The sequence below is a fragment of the Elephantulus edwardii genome, unplaced genomic scaffold (assembly GCF_000299155.1).
Source record: "Elephantulus edwardii isolate Elephantulus edwardi_28Jun2011 unplaced genomic scaffold, EleEdw1.0 scaffold00239, whole genome shotgun sequence".
NCBI classification, from domain to species: domain Eukaryota; kingdom Metazoa; phylum Chordata; class Mammalia; order Macroscelidea; family Macroscelididae; genus Elephantulus; species Elephantulus edwardii.
Genome location: NW_006399989.1, coordinates 1,311,633 through 1,332,871, shown reverse-complemented (window position 1 = coordinate 1,332,871; position 21,239 = coordinate 1,311,633). Strand labels below are relative to the sequence as shown.

General features: G+C 36.9%; 1 protein-coding gene across 1 annotated transcript in view; it reads right to left on the bottom strand.

The window, feature by feature from the left end:
• Positions 1–21,239, bottom strand: part of HUWE1 (HECT, UBA and WWE domain containing 1, E3 ubiquitin protein ligase) — a 194,809-nt gene that overhangs the window by 131,262 nt on the left and 42,308 nt on the right. Inside the window, exons 5-16 of the mRNA XM_006898884.1 lie at positions 13,549–13,611; positions 11,271–11,348; positions 10,273–10,320; positions 10,119–10,187; positions 7,070–7,169; positions 4,961–5,061; positions 4,532–4,682; positions 4,276–4,403; positions 3,601–3,741; positions 3,322–3,427; positions 1,887–1,988; positions 1,347–1,427 (exon numbers count right to left, since the gene is read on the bottom strand). Coding sequence (XP_006898946.1) covers positions 1,347–1,427; positions 1,887–1,988; positions 3,322–3,427; positions 3,601–3,741; positions 4,276–4,403; positions 4,532–4,682; positions 4,961–5,061; positions 7,070–7,169; positions 10,119–10,187; positions 10,273–10,320; positions 11,271–11,348; positions 13,549–13,611 — 1,168 coding nt within the window. The remainder of the gene's footprint in view (positions 1–1,346; positions 1,428–1,886; positions 1,989–3,321; positions 3,428–3,600; positions 3,742–4,275; positions 4,404–4,531; positions 4,683–4,960; positions 5,062–7,069; positions 7,170–10,118; positions 10,188–10,272; positions 10,321–11,270; positions 11,349–13,548; positions 13,612–21,239) is intronic.

Here is a 21,239-nt window from a genome sequence, read left to right as displayed (position 1 = left end):
TGGCTGACTCTGAGAAGAATGGGAATCCCAGAACATTTAATTGTGCTAATGTGAAACCTATACTTGGACCAAGAGGCAGTAGTCAGAACAGAGCAAGGAAACACTGCATGGTTCAAAATTGAGAAAGGTATACGCCAGGGATGTGTCCTGCCTCCATACCTTTTCAACCTGTATGCAGAACAGATTATCCGAGAAGCTGGGCTCGATGAGAAGTGTGGCGTCAGAATTGGTGGAAGATCTATTAACAATCTGCGTTATGCAGATGACAAAACCCTGCTTGCTGAAACTGAGGAGGACCTGAAGCGCTTGCTGCAGAGGGTCAAGGACTTGCAGCCTTCAATAAGGATTGAGTTTCAATGTCAAGAAGACAAAGATTCTCACCACTGGACCAATGTGCAGCATCAGGACGGATGGTGAAGAGATTGAGATCATTAACAACTTAAGTCTGCTTGGCTCCACAGTCAACACTCTTGGCAAGAGTAGTGAGGAATTAAAAGACATATGGCCATGGGAAAGTGTGCTGTTAGGGATGTCTCCAAAGTACTGAAGAGCAATGGTGTCACTCTGGAGACTAAGGTGCGTCTGATACAGGCTATGGTCTTTGCAATCACTTGTTATGCATCAGAGAGTTGGACAATGACTAAGGAGGACAGAAGGAGAATTGATGCCTTTGAGCTGTGGTGCTGGAGAAGAGTACTGAATTTACCATGGACTGCCAAGAAAACAAACAGATTCACCTGGATAAGGTTAAACCAGGCTGCTCCTTGGAGGCAAGGATTCTGGGGCTTCATTTGACATACTTTGGACATGTTGTAAGGAGGGAGAGGTCCTTGGAGAGGGACATCATGCTTGGGAGGGTTGAGGGATGGCGCAGGAGGGGAAGACCCTCTTTGAGGTGGATTGATTTAGTGACTGGGGTAATCGGAGCAGGATTTAGGGCTGTTGTACATAGGGTCGCTATGAGTCGCAAGCAACTCGAAGGCACATAACAATAACAACACCAACAACAAGCTGCATTAGTTAAAATCACTCCCTCCAAACATTTAAAAAAAATTGCCATCAGTAGAAAGTTTACACACCTTCTCCTACTAAATTTAGTCTTAGAATTTCAAAGATCCCAAAAGCATATGTCCCTAAGCACAGTGTGCAGAAATATGCACAGTACTTAATAAAATTTTCTAAATATTTTGTACAATGCAAAATGTTCTAGACTATACTTTCCACGTCTGCCATTCAATTCTGAGAATGGCTAGTGATCCTAGAGCAAATTCAAGATGGACCACTAAATAAAGAAATGATCTTTATCATCACAGCAAGCCCTCGCTGATGATCTCAGCTCCACTTACCAAGAAGAAAGAGTGATGGACCATAATATTCTGCATTGCTGATGATGTGCTTCAGGGAGGTAGGCAGAGACCCATCCATCACTAATGGAAGTCAAGGAAAATATAATCAGTATAGTAGATGTGAATATATGTGATGGGGCAGTATGTTATATATAATACATACTGGTAAGCACATCTATTTAGTCTCTCTTTTTGGTTTGCACTCATTTCTTAGTATTTATTCTTGCCCATGAAATAAGGTCTCTAATAATGGGATAAAACAAGAATAAAGACACAGAAAGATTGCCGTTGGGGTAATAAACTGGAAGTCAGTAGAGCTGAAAGCTCAAAAAGTAATTAAAAAGGAAGAATCAATATGAAAGAGGCTTAATTCTTAGAGTTCTAGGAAAGTGATACCAAATGACTAAAAGATATCTCTGCCTTGTAAAATAATAGGTGTCCTTCATAAAAATATGACAAAGATTGAGCTCTGCCAAGTTTAGGGAAAGGGTTCCCCAAGAGTCAAACATCCTACAAGACCAAGTGTCTAGAATCAAATACCATGACGTATTCCATCTGAAAAAGCAGGGTCTTGAATGGCCTTCTTGAGGAAATTCAACATAGATTTGAGAAGGGCTGCTCTTTGTGGAATGCACTGAACTCCTGATGAGGGAGAAAGAAAAGGGAATTATGTGGTTACAAGAAATTAATCATTGTCAGTAAGATAAAAAAATGGTTAACAATTTAAACTGCCCTTCAAAGTTCATTTTTTCATTAACATAACTTAGTCAATGTAAAAGACCATGTATACAAACCAGAACGGGGTCCAGGGCCACAGGAGAGATGAATGCTGCTACTAGAACTTGAGGCCCTTACTTCAAGATCCAGACGATGCTCCACTGAGACAGATGAACATGGACTACTTTCCATAGTTACATCTGCAACTAAAATAAAATCTATGATAAACAAATTAGCTAGAATAAAGACTTTCATCTGGGAAAAGGAGAAAAATGATTTTGAATTCTAAAGTGAAACGTTAGTTTTCTATAAATGGAAAAATATCCAATATCACTAGTTAGTCAATACATGCAAACTTAAACCAACCCTATAAACAGCAAAGGAAGGAAGAAGTCAGGAATAGGCAGAATAAATGGAATGAATTAAAAATTGCCTCCATGAACAACTGTCACATTTGTCATGAGACAAAAAATTGCTGATGGTGCCCAGCCAGCATTAGTGAATATCCTGATTCAAGTTTCTATAAAAGAATCCTGATGAAAAATGGAAAATGTACAATACAACAATTTCTCAAAATCCAGACTTTCTGGAGCCATGGAAGGTAGATGAATCAGAAAATTATGCTCTAAAATATCTTGTATTAACAATGTCCTCAGAGTCTTCTATATAGGATTAAACCGACAAAAGCAACAGGAAAGACTAGAATGTTTGTTAATTGCAAAGAAATTTTGTTGAAAGGCAGTGTGAATGTTTCTACAACTTGTCATTTAGACACTGTTGAATATTCTGATGCATAAAACTGCAATAAAAACAAAATAATTAGTAATGTTATATATAGTACTAATATTAAAAATATCAGTAGATATAGTACTGTATTAAAAATTTCTAATAAGAATTGTTAATTACTTTTACATCCACAAGACATCTTGATCTCATGGAACTTGCATTTTAATGGAAGACGATAAAGAACTAATAAAAAATATTAAGGGATGAAATATAACAGAATGACTGCAGGACTTTACCAAAGCTCTACCATCTGCTTTACTTTCCTCTCTACTTACAACAATTTACCTTATTTTATCCAGTACTCCTGGCAAAAAAGAAATCAAAATTTATGTAGTAAAAGAATTTGATGTTACTGTGGAAATACATATGCAAATCAATATATCAGTCACAATTTGTGAGGAAAATAAAATTGGAGTTAGAGAACAGGAAAAATTCAAACAGAAAAAGTAATTCTGTAACAACTGTTAATTACCATCCATATCTGTTTCCATTTCTTCTCCTTCTTGTATAATACTGGGTCTCTGGATCTTTGGTTTGATCACAAATGGACATTCTTTCCGGCACAAATCTACTTCATGCTACAAGGGAAAGAAAATAATTCAGAAAATATTCCAGAGATTTAAAGCAGCTATAATGGAAGGTCAATGATAGAATATTTTTGTATAAATGGCCCACTAATTTTCTCAGGATAATTTTTAAGTTCTCACTAGATATAAAGTCTATTTGGAGTATTCTTTATATATAATATTACCTCAAGTCTATAAATGAAAATAGAAAGTCCGCTATGGGACTGAAAAGCTGCCATGTCCAGGTTGGTGATGAGGTCAACCACTCTGACGGCTCTGGTGACAAACGTTATCTGGTCCTGTTCATCACCAAGAAACTTTATGACCTATAAGAGAGGGAGAGAAGAAGAAGAAGTAAAACAAATAAAAGGACCAAGCTATAAATAATGTATTTCTTTGGAAGCACTGATCTTTAATACTTGGAAAAGCATACCTTTATGACTTCAGAAAAACAACCACCACTTAGGTAATGGAGGTTATCTTTTACTTTGCAAGATTAAATCACTAAAACATTCAGAGAGAGAAAAACCTGGTGCTCAGTACCCAGTCTGAAGTAAAAGCTATAACCATCACAGCATAATTTATAAAGTACCTTGGTTATATTTTCCTCAGGATCATGTCTAAGCTCATGACAGGATAGGCAACATCTCGAATGGTGATCACACCACGTTGGACTATAACCTATTCTTACTAATAGCTAGCTGCTCTCAAAAGCTGATAGTGATAGATCTAAAAAAACCGAAGTGTAAAGAGTTCTACTATACTTTCTAATGCTATCTGCTTTCCCCATTAACCATTCGAGGCTTGCAACTCTACCTATTCTCTCACAAAAGTTTTAACAAATAATAAAAGTACAGTACCTTTAATAAGGCTTCCATCATTCCACAGGAGACCAAGGCTTCACCACCAGCATCATAGCTGGCCAAATGGTATAAAAAAGAGAAGAGAGCAGTGGCAAACTGATGAGGGTATGGATCCATGGAAGGATCTACAATGGAGGTTGGGAGAGGGAAAGAGCAAACTCAAAATTTTGAGTTAAGTCGGGAGGATCTTAAAGACAAAACCAGAAAGGACTAAAACAGTGTCTTCTTGCCTCTAGGACAATCACCACCTTACCAATCATGGCCTGGATACAGTTCCGCACAAGTACAGGCAAAAATCCATGATAGGAGGCAGTTCCGGTACAGTCAATAATACTGCTAAGTTTTGGCGTCCTCTCCAGGTGGACAATAGATGTTAAGGTTCGTAAAGATGCAGCTTTTATCTCCTGTTAACAGCAGGAAAATATCAAATATGACAAAAAAAAGGAGTCTCAATCAAGTGCTCTAATACCTAAACACTGAAAATTTAAATTATTGTAATGTCAATTTTGGGGTGAAAGGAAGGTGTGTTGACAGTAAGACTGAACATTCAGCACTGTTAGGTTTTGAAATTAATACTTAAACAGGGGAAAAAGACCATACTTCCCTCTTAAGGTTCTTGCCAAACCCACGAGAAAAACGAAAAGGTAAATAACCCAAGAGCCAATAGAGAGAATATACCTACCATAAGCTGTTTATCTGTTATCTGAAGGACATCTACTAACTCTTCTATCAACCCATTATACAATATACTGTTTGCGGACTCCTGCAAGGCATTAGAATACACTGCAAAAGGAGAAACAAAAACTTTAGGCAAGAAGGCAGTGGTCAAGCCACTGCCAAATAACAAACCTTTTGGCACTTACTGGATCTGGGGGGAACTTCCCTACTAACCGGCAAAGGAAAACAGAAATCACTGAATCTCACAGGAGGTAATGAACTATGGTTTTAAGTTCTAACTACTCAAAGTGGTTTATTTTGCAATTAATAATAACAAAGGAATGAAATTCTAGTAGGAAAGGATATAAAGAAGATTTAATTTTCAAAGCACACTTAAAATAATTTCACAAAGCCTTGGTATGGCATTTTAATTGGTTCATATGATTCAATTTTTCACTACAAATATTTCAAAAGGTTATAAAAGGAAATATGGACTAAGTTAGAAATTATGTGACACTGGAGTCACTGGAGAGTGGATATAATACAATTTCAATGAATCTCACACAGGTAATATTGGATGTAGACTCTCAAAGTATATGCTAATGGTTATCTGAGTAGATTTAATTTTCAACATTTCCAGAGCAAACACAACATATAAGAAGTTATGCTGTAACAAAAAGTTTAGGATTTAAAAGAAGAGAAAAACAATTAAAAGCATCAGGAAAGCTGGAAATAATAGCAACAACAATCACTTTATCTTTCTTATTTAGTTTTCTATTATGAATAAGGTATATTAAAGAATAGATGAGTTTGAATTGTGTTGATGGTGAACAGTATGAAATATCCCATGGACTGCTAAAAAGTACAGATAATTTTTTTTAAATTTTATTAGTATTAATGAACATTTACAGGGATTTGGGGTTTTCATTCCTTCATTGCTGTACCATTCTCTCTACCCTCTTCCCCAGTTTAAAGTACAGATAATTTGTCTTAAAAGAAGTGTTGGCAGGGTACATCTTAGAGACGTCATCTCACATACTGTGAGTATGGTATAAAGAGGGGCCAGTTCTTATAAGCAGAGCTCATATCTGGAAGGGTGGAGGTTCAGAGAAACAGAGGGAGCTCTTGAACAGGATGGATTATCACAGTGACTATAACAATGGGTTTTATAATAATAGACTTTGTGAAAAAGGGGAAAGATTTTGCAAGTTTTAATCTGTCACTATGAATTAGAGTCAATTTGATGACGTCTAACAATGATATTATATTTTCTATGTGCATAACCTGTGCATTATTATAGGTTCCGTTTGCTTATCAGAAAAGCCTACAGAATAGATATGATCCAAACATAAAGGGAGGAAATTGAGGCCAAGAGGATATACAGGTAGCATATAAAATTATGGGGAACTAAGGTGAGAGAGTAATTCTAAAATCAATTTGCTTTGTAGAAGTACGGTGGAAGTCTAGCTCTAAAACAAGTGTACTTTCAATCCCACTATACCATAATAGAAAAAAATTAATATATGTTATGGTTGCTATGAGTCTCAGGCAACTTGATGGCACATAAAAACAATATAAATTACACACTACTATTTAATACTTTCCGACTTATATGAGAATACTTCCAAAGGGATGACAGAAGATGATGATGAAATGTCAACTGTAGAGGCCAACTTAACTAACTTAAATCCCTAAAAGTAGAATGATAAAAACTAAACTCATTAACATGTTAATAAGCATATGATACTGTTAGCTCAACACTAAGTAGCTCAAAAATGAAGGATCAGAGTTCAGTCATGGAATGCTAGCAATTGTATAATTAGAAAGTTGTCACCAATCTTATTTTCAGGTCCTTCTGAGCCAACTCTGATTCATACTGATACCCATTTGACACAACAGGGCTTTCTAAGACTGTACTCTTTATAGAAACACCAGGTGTTTCAGGCAGAGCAGCAGAGGAGGTTAGAATTAACAAATTTTTGGTTAGCAGCTAAAAACTTAGCTGTTACGCCTTTAGTTTCTGAAAACTTGCTAATTAGGTGTCAGTAAGATTCATAGCAATAAAGATAAGTGTAGTTCAAAGGAAATAAAGCCCAAATTATTTAGTTTCTTAATTATACTATTATTCTCTTACCTAATATAGATATTGCATGCAATCTGGCCTGAACAGCTTGCAAACGTTTTCTGTGATTAGAAAAGCCGTGGGCCAATCGTATGTGTGTGAATAACAGCATCTGTAAAGAGATAAAAGCTACATTAGGAAATAAATGAAAAATATGACTATTACTTTGAGGGTTAAATCTTACCTGTTGAGCTCCTTGGGAAATTAGTTTACTGTTATTATTTACTAACGTATCAAACGCAATGAGAGTAAAAATATTTATTCACAGAATTGTAATATTCCAAGTTAAGAAGTGTCATTTATTGGGCCAGTAAATAAAGGAAATTTGAAGAGTTCTAATAGCTATAAATTGATTAAATATTAGATCAGTGCCGCACTGAGGGGAGAGGAGAAGATTTGGAGGAGTGGAAAAAAATAAAAATATTTTCTCCTGTAGTATTCAAAATTCTGAAAATATTAACATCATTTATTGAATATTCATGTGTTTCAAGCTGTTCACATTTTTCTCAAACTTTCCCAAGAACCTACACAGATACTAAGCCACTCTTAGTTAAAAAGGCCATTTCTAGATCCATCTTGAAATACAATATTTTACCAATATCATTCAAATTTATGTGTCAACAATCAGAGCCAAAGAGGAGGAAATAGATGATTTCTATCAACTGCTGCAGTCAGAAATTGATCGAACATGTAACTAAGACACATTAATTATAACAACAGGTGACTGGAATGCAAAAGTTGGGAAGAGAAGGAGGATCAGTAGTGGGAAATTTGGTGACAGATACGAGGCTGGGAATAGAATGATGAAATTCTGAACAAATGATTTATTCATAGTAGATATCTTTTATAAGAAACATAATTGCAGGCTATACACATGTATTTCACTTGATGGGATGCACAAGAATCAGACTGATTCTATCTGTGGAAGGAATCACTGGAGAAGTTCAATATTAGCAGTGTAAACTAGGCCAGGTGCTGATTGTGGAAGAGACCATCAACTGCTCATATATAAATTCATATTAAAGGTAAAGAAAGTTACATCATACCCACAGGAAACAGAATTTGACCTATCTCCCATGAATTTAAAAACCAGCTCAGGAATAGGTTTGAGGCCTTGAACACTAATGAACGAAGAACAGATAAGCTGTGAGAAATTATCAAGAACACCATTTTTGAAGACTACAAAAAGTCATTACAAAGAAGGAAGAAGAAAAGACCATTTGGATGTCAGAAGAGACTCTGAAGATTGCACTGTAGAGCAGAGATGCTAAATTTAGCAAAGAGAAGTCACGAAGTTAAGGAGCTGAACAGAAGATTTCCAAGAGCAGCCTGAGAAGACAAGACAAAATATTATAATGAAATGTGCAAGGTGCTATGATCGGAAAATCAAAAGGGCTGAAACCGCTCAGCACTTAAGATATGAAATTAAAGAACAAATTCAAGCTGCGAGTCGTAATGCTTAAGGGTGCTAGGAACAGAATATTGAATGATTCAGGAAGCATTAAAAGAAGACTGAAGAAGTATATAGTAATTGTATCAGAAAGAATTGGCTGACACAGAAGAATACCAAGAAACAACATATGATCAAGAGGTAATGGTGATGAAGGAGGAAGTTCATGCTGCTCTGAAGGACTTGGCAAACAATAAAGCCCCAAGAATTGATGGAGTATCAGTTGACGAATTTCTACAAATAGATGCTGCCCTGGATGTGTTCACCAAGTTGGGCCAAGAAATCTGAAGGTCACTACTTGGCCAACTGAATGGAAGAGATCCATATTTATTCCTATTCCAAAAAAAGGTGACCTGACAGATTGTGGAAATTATCAATTATCACTAATATCACACAATAGCAAAATCGTGCTGAAGATTATGCACAAATAACTGAAACAGTACATTGACAGAAAACTACCAGAAATACAAGCTGAATTTAGAAGAAGTCATGGCACTAGAGACATTACTGCCAATGTCAGATGGATCTTGACAGAAAGCAGAGAGTACTAGATGAATGTCTGTGTAATGTTGTAACGAGGGTCAAGGACTTCAATCTGGATTGAAGCTCAACATTAAGAAGACAAAGATTCTCATCACTGAGCCAATTGGCAGCACCATGACAGATGGAGAGGAGATTGAGGTTGTTAGCAGTTTTATAGCTTCCTGAGCTCAAAAATAAACACTCTTAACACCAGCAGTCAGGAAATCAAAAGATGAATTGCACTGGGAAAATCTGCTGTCTGAGACATCTCTCCAAAGTGCTGAAATGCAATGATGTCAGTCCAGAGACTAAGGTGTGCCTAATCCAGGCCATGCTATTCTCAATTACTTGTTATGATTTAGAGAGCTGGGTAATGGCTAAGGATGACAGAAGAATTGATGCCTTTGAGTTGTGGTGCTGGAGAAGAGTTCTGAACCTACCATGGACTCCCAAGAAAACAAATAGGTCTGTCTGGGAGAGAGTTAAACCAATTATCTCCTTGGAAGCTAGGATTTTGAAGCTCTGTCTCACATATATTGGGCATGTGGCCAGGGAAACTGGTCCTTGGAGAAGGACATCATACTTGGTGGAGGGACAGAGCAGGAGAAGACGACCCGAGGTGAAATGGATTTACACAGTAACTTGGGTTATGGGTGTTGGTGTGTCGGAATTAAGTGAGAATGGCTCAAACCAGCGAAGGGTGCAGAGCTGTTGTACACAGGGTCGCTATGGTTGCAGGCGATTTGATGGCACAACAGCCGCCATTAAATCAGAATGGAATCCCAGCTGATCCGTCTTTGGTATTTCTGCGTGTATAAATCACATGGTAGGAGGCTGTCCAGCTTTCTTCCGCACACTTGCTGGTGGATTCAAACTGTCACAGAAATGTCATTTTTGGGTAAGCAATGCAACTTCCTAAGGACTAAGTCACCAGAATGCCCTAAATAAAAGATGAAGAAATGAAGTCTCATAGAGGTTTCTAAGTCCATGGTGATTACAAAACTAATTTACTGATGTTGTACTGTTTTCTCCTACATAACTATCTGGATAACAACTACACCCTTGGGATGTTATTAGGATATAACATACCTGTTTATCCTTAGGGATGCTGTACATTTTGGTGAGAGATTCCATGATTTCTGAAGGGCTTTCCGAAATCTACAGTAAAATACATAAATCTAATTAATAAAGCAAGAAACTAACCAAACATTAAGTATTTCGAATAGTCCAAGATACCTCTTACCTTGTCAAGTTGTTCTATGTGAATGTAATGTAGTGTGTTACTAGTTATCTGAAAATTTAAAAAGATTAAGAGAGATGTTAGTAGTCACTAAACACCGTAGTTTCCCATGATATAGGATGCAGATGTCACCTTATTAATATAATGCTCTTTAAAAAATCAATAATTTTGTCCCCCCCCCAAAAAATATATATAATATTTATTTATTTATTTGTATTTATACAAATAAATAAAGTCTTAGCTTTAAATCCAGCATACCAAAATAAAAAGCACAAGGACAAGCACATTTCATATTCTGCTTGGTTCAGATTCATCAATGATTCAATGTTTGCAGGCTTTGTATTCATAGCAAAGACAATCCATGTTATGTTATCCCTATACATATATATATGTATTAGAGTTGTTTTCAAATAACCCAGCAAGATGGTGGTAATGATTATTAACACTTGCTTTATACTATTGTAGGAAAACCCAAAGATCTTATTCCTTCTAACACTTCTCATTTGAAAAAGTCAGAAAAAGAAAAGATGATCCAAGAGCAAACTTGATTGCATCTAACAACATTAAAAACTAACTAAAATCCAAACCAAACTGAATTTTTACACTTCCCCCAAACTACATAATTTAAAGAAGAAAAAAAAAACACATAGATACTTCTTTGAACTACTTTAAGTCTTTAGCTAGAAAACTCAGCCATCACTAGCCAGGACTATCAATATGCAAGATTTTTCAATTGAGACTATGAGAAGAATTCACAAGTCAAAGTAGTAACTCACAAAGGGAGTCGTGTCTTTTGGAAGCCCCAACACAAATATGGCCCAAATTTACCAGAGCTGAGCAAGTGATGAACATTTAATTCTGAGAACATCTGATTCTGAGAAGGTGGAGAGGGCAGCAAGGTACTTTAAAACTATTCCCTCGTTCCTCATTTAATGGAGCAGACTTTGAAAAATCTACCCATTCATAATAGATTGTACTGAACAAGTCTGAACGAGACTTACCCTTTTCTCGATTTTGATCTCAGCCCCAGGATCTGCATAGAATTCAAAGTGTAGTGTAGTCGCACTGGGTGGGTATTTCTGTGAATAAATCACAGGAATCAGATACTATCAACTGATTATAGACAAAGTAGTGTCACAGATCATCCTCCAACTTCAGAGCCTTTATTGAAAAGTGCTAGTAACTTATACAACTCAATGTATCAGTACTGGTGTATTTACTCCTTTCTTCGACAGACCTTACATAATATTTCTTTCTCTAATTGCCAGCAAGTCAAAGACAACAAGTATCATACCTTCCAGATTTTCAGAGGCTGTAAACTGCATGGAAGGAGATTACTTATCTCTATCCCACAGCTGGTGGATTTAGAAATGATCACTTTTAAATTAGCAGCTAAAATCTGAATAGAGTAAGCTACTTTGAGAGTAAGCTCTCTCAAATAGCACAACATCTGTAGTAAATGATTCTGCAGGGTATTGTTCAGAGCAACAAAGCTTTCAGATTCTTTACTTATAAATGACTTTTTTCTATTAAGATCAAATTTAACTGTAGCTATTCTAAAAGAGGGAGCTGTGATGATCTAGTGGATAGAGTTGTGCTGTCTACACGAAGGCAGGTAGGTGGTCTGAATGCACCAGCTGCATCACAGCAGTAAGGACAGTATTTTACAATGGAATTAAATGATTTAAAAAAACCTGCTGAAAGGTCAGCTATGAGTTGGCTCCAACTCCATGACAATGACTTTTATTCTCAAGAGGGAAATGGCAATGTTTATGACCTTCCTTTTGGAATATTTTACTTAAACTATGTAAGCCTCAGTGAGTTCTTTTGGCCTGTTAAAACAAAGATAGATCGTTCAAATCCAGGAGCTATTCCTTGGGAGAAAGATGGGCAATCTCTTCTTATGTAATTCAGAGTTTCAGAACTCTTTGGAGGATCAGCTACTACTAGTTGGTTCTGACTCGACAGTAATGAGTTTGAGCTTTTGATGCCTCTATATTCTTAATTCTTCAAATAGTCCCATCCACATTAATCTATACTTGTTGTGGTATAGCGTCAACCCATAGCTGACCCTCTAGTGGGTTTTCAGAGGTAGCTAAATACACAGGAGGAGACTGCCTAAGGAGCAGCAGCATGTACCTTTGTGTTAGCAGCACAACTCCCAACCAGTAAGCCATTAGAGCTTCCTTAAATCTATACTAATTTTATGTTATTCAACTGTTTTTATATATATACCAAAAATATGTATCAATGTTTGGTTCGGTATACACCATACCAAAATAAACCAGACCTTGACAGCAAATATTAATAACTTCTTATAGAAAAGCAACATTACAGAAAGAATGAGTTCAGAGAATCATGACCACTAAAATGTCTTCTTGTGGAAGAACAAAAAGGTTAACAACGATTTCTTCTGAGGATGGACAAATAATTTATTATGTTTCTTTTACATTACTTGAATTTTTACGTATTTGTGCATGTAGTACTTCTTTTAAAGTATACATTTTCATATACTTCTGTCAAAAAAGAGCCATTTTCCTTGGGGAGGGGAATGGCTTGCTTAAATAAATTCAATAAATTTCATCAAAAACTTCAAATTCACTTCCATCAAGTCAATTTTGACTCAACAATTTTTCATTTTTCAACAGAAAGCAAATCTTCACAAAAATAGACTTGCCTAAACTTTAACCCACACAGTAGCCAGTAGATTTTGGTTAGTAGAACAATATGGAATGCAATATGCCACCAGGGCTCCTTGGTAAAGGATTCTTAAATCTAATTGTGACTTGGGCTTCCACAGTACAGTGTTATCAAGGTAGATGGGAGAATGGCCTCACCTATGTATGAACTAACCTAAGTGTGGGTAAAAATATGAGCAGCACAGGGCATAAGGGATAAAAACAAATAGGATACAGGAACACTGTAAGCTCCTAATTACCCCAATGGAAGCAGAACTCCTAAGAAGCCCTCCCTAAATGATAACATACTGTCCAGAGTACTCAAGTAAATGTACTCTCTGAAATCTTAGATTCTGTTTCAAATTTATGGATAGGCAAATGTATTGTTTCTCCAATATAGTTCATCTATCATCACAACATTGAGGGCAGATATATGGATTTCTAGAACTCTGCCTTATGTATGCTATGTCTCAGCTATTTTGGCCACCTCAAAGTCCCCTGATGTAAACTGGTAACTTTATACATCTTATGTCCATTACAAAGTAAGGCTCAGAAAGAGACTATATCTGTCAAAAGACACTCACTCTAAAGCGATACTTACCATCATATGTAAGTCTCTGCAACATTCCGCAAGTCCAAAGCCATTCTCCTTTCCACCCCAGCTCTTGGAAAAGAAAAACGACAATGTTAGTGCTTACATAACCTTAAGAGTGGGTAGATGCCTATAGAGTAATGCTGAAAAGACTTATTAAGAGAAAGGACACACAACAGTATCTGTCAAAACTCAAATCTTTTAAAAGCAGAATCAATTTATTAACACATTAAGATTCCTCATGTTAAGTATATTCCTCACACTGCAAAGTACTTTATCCTCAAAATCTTTCATTTCATGCCTTCTAAATGTACTCATTTATAAATGACTAGAACAATAAATTCTAGGTGAAGGTCAAACAAGAAGAGAGAACAAATACAAATAAGAACTGAAGATTCAAGGCAAGATGGTCTATATAAAGGTAATTTCTCTAATGAGGTAAAAATCCCACTTTTCTGGGAAAATGCCATAAAGAAGAATACAAAATGCCAGTCACTGATATCCACATATTTTGGACATGCTTGATGACAGGTTAGTCTTGGCCATCATATCAATGAATTTTAATTACCATGGAGGTGTTTTCCAATTTCTGCATGCACAAAGAGAAATCACAGTTCCTCTTATTTTGGCATATGCACGTCATCAAAATCTAAGAACTCCTAAGTAAGTATTCTTTATCCCAAAGATTATTAGCTTGTAAATTCTCAACCCCAGTCATACAACCTTGCTTACAAACTAGCTGATACAATCAGGTAAATTACAGCGCTTGAGCATCACCACAACTCAGTAGTAAAAATAAACACAATGAAAAGCATGGGAATAAAAGACTGAGTAAAGAGTTTTGAAAAGCTTTCACATGCCTAGAGCTGGGTCAGAAAAAGAAAATAAAAGACCTCTTTCTGACAGTAAGCCTATACACACCCCACAATGTACTCTTTATTCCAGATTGTCATCATACACACAAATACCCAATCATATGACAGTTCTTCCCTTCATTTGTTCTACTGCAGTGTTCATTATCTATCCACTCTTTTTCCATTCTCTCTCCATCCCAAACTCATGACTATCTTATTTAAGACAGCAGTATTACGCAGTATTTGCCCTTTTGTGACTGAGATATTTCACTCAATATTATGTCCTCCAAACTCCCCCATGTTGTATAAGATATTATGAGTTGTTTTCCAATGCTGTGTAATATTCCATTGTGTGAATGTTACCAGTTTTCCTATCCATTTATTTATTGGTGGGCATCTGGGTTGCTTTTATCTTTTTGCAATTGTGAAGAGTCAGTGAAAGAAGGTAAGTCTGATACAGTGAGAGTAAACCAGGGTTCAAATATATCAAAAGAAAAAGATGGAACAGGATAGGGCAGATTCATTGTTCATAGGTCTGCTATGAGTAGGAATTGCCTCAGCAACACTTAATAAAAACAAATCAGTACTATTTTCATATGATCCTGGCAATAACATAAATAAAATAGATATGATACTTCTGTTACAAAATCTTATAATGTATTATACCACATTGGGTGGAAATTTGCTAAAGAATAGGTATGTATCCTGACATGAAGAAGAAAAAAAATTCAAAACCCTTCAACAAAGGACTATAAAATTTTGCAATGTTATCTGACAAGGTATTAAAAAATACAACTAAATTTTAAAAAGTGGACAAGTAGTTTAGTGCAAATTGTGGAACAAACTATAGCTCAGTTATCATCAGGGAACTTACTAGACATGAAAGTTTGTTGATTTCAGGATAATGGAATCATAAGTTAGATGGTTATGTTTTGAGTCAGGAAGGCAGACCAATATGCTTTAATGATTTTGATGCATTGCTTAAGCAGTGTGCTAGAACTTGTGTACTGAAATTTTTAAAAAATAAACGTAAATAATTCAATATATATTCCCAGAGAACATGACTGAAATTTTCAGTCCACTAATTAACTGTCTAAATTTACAATTAACCAATATATCACTGGATTAACTGAGTTATTTAAAAATTACTATGAAAAAAAGCAAAGACATACGAATTAACAGACAAAAATTCACATCTATTTAAAAAAACATTGATTTGGGAGTTATGGTGCTCTTCTCTGTAGCATACAAACCAAAGGGCATTAATAAAATTTAGTAATTTAATAAAATTTTTTAAAATAAATTTGACTAAAAAATAATATTTAGTCATTTAAAAAATATCACATATAAAACAACAAAAAGAAAATACACAAAAATATTAGGGGAAAAAAGTATGTCAAAGGATTAACTCATCAGATACACAAATCTGGGTTTTCAGCTGGTTGTAAAAGGTCTTATAATATAAAATAAATAAAATGAAAAGGTCTTAAAAATGGTGGTCCCCAGTATGAACAGTCTTCCAAGCATAATGAAAAACCTGCAATGAGAAGAGAACAAAATAGATGAATGGGGATCTTCTAAGAACCAAAGCCCTATGCACATCAAAAAATTTCTCCAATAGGCTAAAAAGGAAACCCACAGACTGGGGAAAAATATTTGGTAATGACATATGAATACTCCAGCACCTCAACAAGAAAAATGTAAACAATCCAAATGCAAAATGGACACAGAATATGAATAGACACTTCACCAAAGAAGACATTCAGATGGCAAAGAAACAAATGGAGAGGTTCAAAATCCCTAGTTATCAGGGAGATGTAAATAAAAACTATGGGATACCATCTCATCCCAGCAACAACAGCAAAGTTCAACAGAGCAGCAAGCAACAAATGCTGGCAAGGTTGTGGAGAAACTGGAATCCTTATTCACTAGTGGTGAGAGTGTAAAACGTGCAACCACTGTGGATGGTGGTGTGGCGCTTTCAAAAAGTTGGAAATAGAAATACTATTAGACCTAGCAATTGCACTACTGGGAAGATATCCTTAAGAAACCAGAACTGCCATCCAAACAAATGTGTGCACACCCATGTTATTGCTGCATTAGCAAAGAGACAGAAACAATCCAAGTGCCCATCAACAAACAAATAGAAAAACTATGTAGAAAAACTACACAATACTACACAGCACTGGGAAAAAAAATGAACTCATACAACTTTACACAACATGGGTGACCCTGGAGGGACATTATGGTAAGTGTAACATTTAAGTTACAAAAGGACAAACACACCACTGTTACAAAGCAGAGTTGAGATGGGGAGCTGTGAGAATAGGAAAAGAGTGGATAGATAATATTGTATTGGAACAGATGAAGTAAAGAACTGTTTATAAGGAATATATGAAAAGGCATTATATGTAAGACAACAGTCTAGAATAAAAGGTACACTGCAAAGTGTATTAGGGGAGGGGGAAGGGAGTGAGAAAACTGTGCAACAATAAATGAATATTTTTAAAAAAGAAAAGCGCTTGGCGCCCCTGGGGGGGGGCTCCTCAGCCATTGGGTGTGACATCCTACCCCTGGGTAGAAAAAACTGTTTAGGGTATACAGAGAATTTTACGGAGGCTACTTTCCTCCACCCCCTCCCCCAGTACATCCGTAAGTAACACCCCCAAAGCCCTTCTACTTGTAACTCACAAGTTTCTTCTCTCTAGATTTAATCCCTTTTCTATAGGTAACGTTAACACTGAGTTTTACTCCAGACCTGACCCTGAACCGAGTTCCAGAAACAAAAAGGAAATATAACGGCCAGTTAAGGAAGCAAAGGAGTACAGAGCTTCAGGGTTCAGTCAACCATCTCCACTGGACCCACCTTGGAAAACACTTTGCAGTCCAGAGGGGAGTAAATGTCAGGAAAATATCTTCTAACAGAACAAGAAGGCAAGCAGATTCAACCCAGGACCACCAGTAAGGAGATAAAGTGTGCTCCCTTCCCCCCTTCACATCAATGCCCCTATTCAGCATGAAGAAGTCAGAGAGTCTGTACCCAATTCCCAAATAAGAAACTCACAAGTGAAAGAGACAGTTTGTTTGATCACCATTGGACTATGCTTACCATTGACCTCAATCATCTAGTCCCCACTGGATCCTTTTAATTTCCTTCACCTGCTCCCTCCACCAACCAAATTGAGCAGCCTTGCAACTGCTCCCTGAAATTTTCATCCCTGCCCATCCTCACCCTTCTAACCCCAACCCTCACCTCTGTGTATCCCCAACATGTTTATCCCAATAAAATTAAAAAAGAAAAAAGAAAAGCAAGAAAGTGAACTGAGAAAGAGGAAAGATGAGGGAGGGAGGGAAATGTGTAACAGTGAATCAATGAAAATCCAAGATTTCTGTAAACTTTTATTAAAATAACAATTAAAATTAAAAAATTTAAAAAAATCCCCCAAATTTTTAAAAGGTGGTTCACTGGGGAAAAGATGAGTAATCCCATGTGAAAACTTGCAGATTTCTAAAAATGTGCTGGAGGGTTCAAACTGAGTGAATTCCCAATCAATGGCCATGAAATTAACTATAACTGAAAAACAAAATGGACGCATTAATTTAAAGGAGGATAGAAACATACAATTCACAAGAATAAATTCCACTGACTATGGGAAGATGTCCAAATTCAATGTTGTTATGTGCTGGTGAGTCAGAATTGACAATCAGCTGACCCTGCAGCAAGTTTTCAGAGGCTATAAACCAGGAAGGAGCTCTGGTGGCCTAGTGGCAAGGAACTGCACTGTCAACCTGAAATCACTAGGTTCAAATCCACCACATGATCCAGGATACAAAGATGGGCAATTTCTCCTGTGATTTGTTGTTGTTGTTGTTGTTATGTGCCGTCGAGTCGCCTGCGACTCATAGTGACCCTATGTACAACAGCCCTAAACTCCGCTCTGTCCTGTGCCAATCGCACTGTCTCTGACACTCCCATCCCAATTATCCCAGTCACTGAATCAATCCACCTCATAGAGGGCCTTCCCCTCCTGCGCCGTCCCTCCACCCTCCCAAGCATGATGTCCCTCTCCAAGGACCGGTCTCTCCTCACTACATGTCCAAAGTAAGTTAGACGGAGCCTCAGAATCCTTGCCTCCAAGGAGCCACCCGGTTTAACCCTCTCTAGGACAAATCTATTTGTTTTCCTAGCAGTCCATGGTATTCTCAGTACTCTTCTCCAGCACCACAGCTCAAAGGCATCAGTTCTCCTTCTATCCTCCTTGGTCATTGTCCAACTCTCTGATGCATAACAGTTGATTGTGAAGACCATGGCCTGTATCAGACGCACCTTAGTCTCCAAAGAGATATCATTGCTCTTCAGCACTTTGGAGAGGTCCCTAACAGCAGACTTTCCCATGGCAATGCGCCTTTTAATTTCCTGGCTGCTGGTGCCAAGACTGTTGACTATGGAGCCAAGCAAACTAAAGCTGTGTACAATCTCAATCTCTTCACCATCCATCCTGATGCTGCTGATTGGTCCAGTGGTGAGAATCTTTGTCTTCTTGACATTGAGCCTCAATCCATATTGTAGGCTGCAGTCCTTGACACTCTGCAACAGGCGCTTCAGGTCCTCCTAAGTTTCAGCAAGCAGGGTTGTGTCATCCGCATAACGCAGATTGTGATTTACTGCTTCTTAAAACCTGAGTTTTAAACTGAGTCATTTCCAACTTGATGGTACAGAACAAACCACAGAGGAAGGAAGATTGTCTTTCTTCCAGAGAGCAGTTAAAGAGTGCCTTTGTGTTGGAAACACAGCTCCTTACTGCTAGGTCATCACAGCTCCATTGAAACACAAAAGTAATCAGAACGAATTAAAGTAACACTGAGATTTCTTAGACTCTACCAAATAATTTAGAGTTCAGTAAATAAATAAGGACATATACAATACTACAATGATACGGGAGTAATTGTTTTAAAAACGACTGATTGAATAATACAAGCAAGTTTAAAAAGTTCTTTTTAACAGTTGTTAAGTGCCATTGAGTCACCTGTGACTCATAGTGATCCTATGTACAACAGCTCTAAACCCTGTTCTATCCTGTGCCAATCTGACACACCTATCAACATTACTCCAGTCACTGAACCAATCCATCTCATCAAGGGTCTTCCTTTCTTTTTAACTAGATTTTTAAAATAAGAAAATTAGATTAAAAGTATATAGAGGATCATACATTGGTAAGTGTGCACAAAAAAACCCAACCAGTATTTAAGAAATATTTCATGTTACAGACTGTATGATTTATTTAAAGTATACATATAATTTTTAAATATAAACAAATATAAGAGAATATCCTATAGTTGATATGCAATAGCAGCTGGAAAATGACTAGGGATAGAAGTAGAATCGGTATCTTTGAGCTGTGGTGCTGAGAAGTGTTGAATATATCATGGAGTGCTAGGAGGGAGAACAAACAAGTTCATCGTAGAGTGGGTGAGACGAGGCTGCTCCTTGGAGTCAAGGATTCTGAAGCTTTGTCTGACATACTTTGCACATGCTGCAAGGCGGGACCAGTCTTTGAAGAAGGACATCATGCTTAGGAGGATGGAGGGACAACACAAGAGAGGAAGCACTTCTATGGGAGTAGGTGTCTTGGACACATTATGACTGGCACAGGTTAGAGCAGGTTTTAGGGCTCTTGTACAAAGGGTTGTTATGAGTTGCAGGTGACTCGAAAGGCACATAACAACAACATCATTTATCAGTACCTTTTTAAGAAAAATAGAGAACGCTTCACCAATTTGTGTGTCATGCTTGCACAGGGGCCATGCTAATCTCATAATTGTTCCAATTTGAGTACATGTGCTGCTGAAATGAACACCATTTAACAGTACTTTTTACATAGAACAAACGGAATCTAAGTATATTATTTGTTTATAAAATGACCTCACTGAACGATACTCAGTTAAATAAATTAACAAAGCTGCTCCAGAATTATTTAAACATAGCAATGATTGAGGATGGCACAGGAACTGACAGCATTTTGGTTTGCTGTACAGTGATGAACTGTATGGAACCTAGTAATATTATTTAATAAGTATAAATATCCTTCAATTTATTGATAAAGATACTGAGGTGAGATTTGTTGACAGAACGAGGTCTGCTTTCTCCTAAACTTAGATTCTTACTCATATGCAGATGAATGTTTATTGCAAAAGGCAAGCTCAGTAAAGAATATAGTTGACATTGTAAGCTTTATAAATGTTTATTATGTGCCATCTAGTTGGAACCAGTAACAGATGACTCTCCTGCAGGTTTTCAAAGGCTGTAAATCATATGGGAGGATACTGCCCTTAGAGAAACTAGCAGATTTGAACTTCAGGTCTTTCTGAGTTGGCAGCCAAATTGCTCACCAACTAGGACATTAGAGCTCCCTAGGGTTAACAAACACTACCTTTAAACAACAACATTTTGTAAAACTTTCATTGTAATACCAAAGCATTGCAAATTTCAAATTTTCAGTACCTCTAATATACCTGTATTATATGGATCCTTTATTCCAGAGAAAAGCAGTGAGTATATTTATCAAAAGGTAAATGGAGCCCAAAATGCAACAAGAAAAAGTGGTAACTGAAACCCACAAAGTCCCTTTTCAGCAGGAAGTAGCTAAGAGAATACGCCATCCCTTTTTCCTTATGAATCAGGGTGAAGTCTCTCTCAGGGAGGAGTGATAGGGAATGGCAAAGGGCACACTGACAAAAGAGATTAATCAGAACTGGCTTTGACAAGCGCTGTGGCAATCGGTCAATTAAAACAGTCATGGGGGGGGAAGAAGAATGAACTGGGGAGCAGGGTAGAGAAAACAGTGC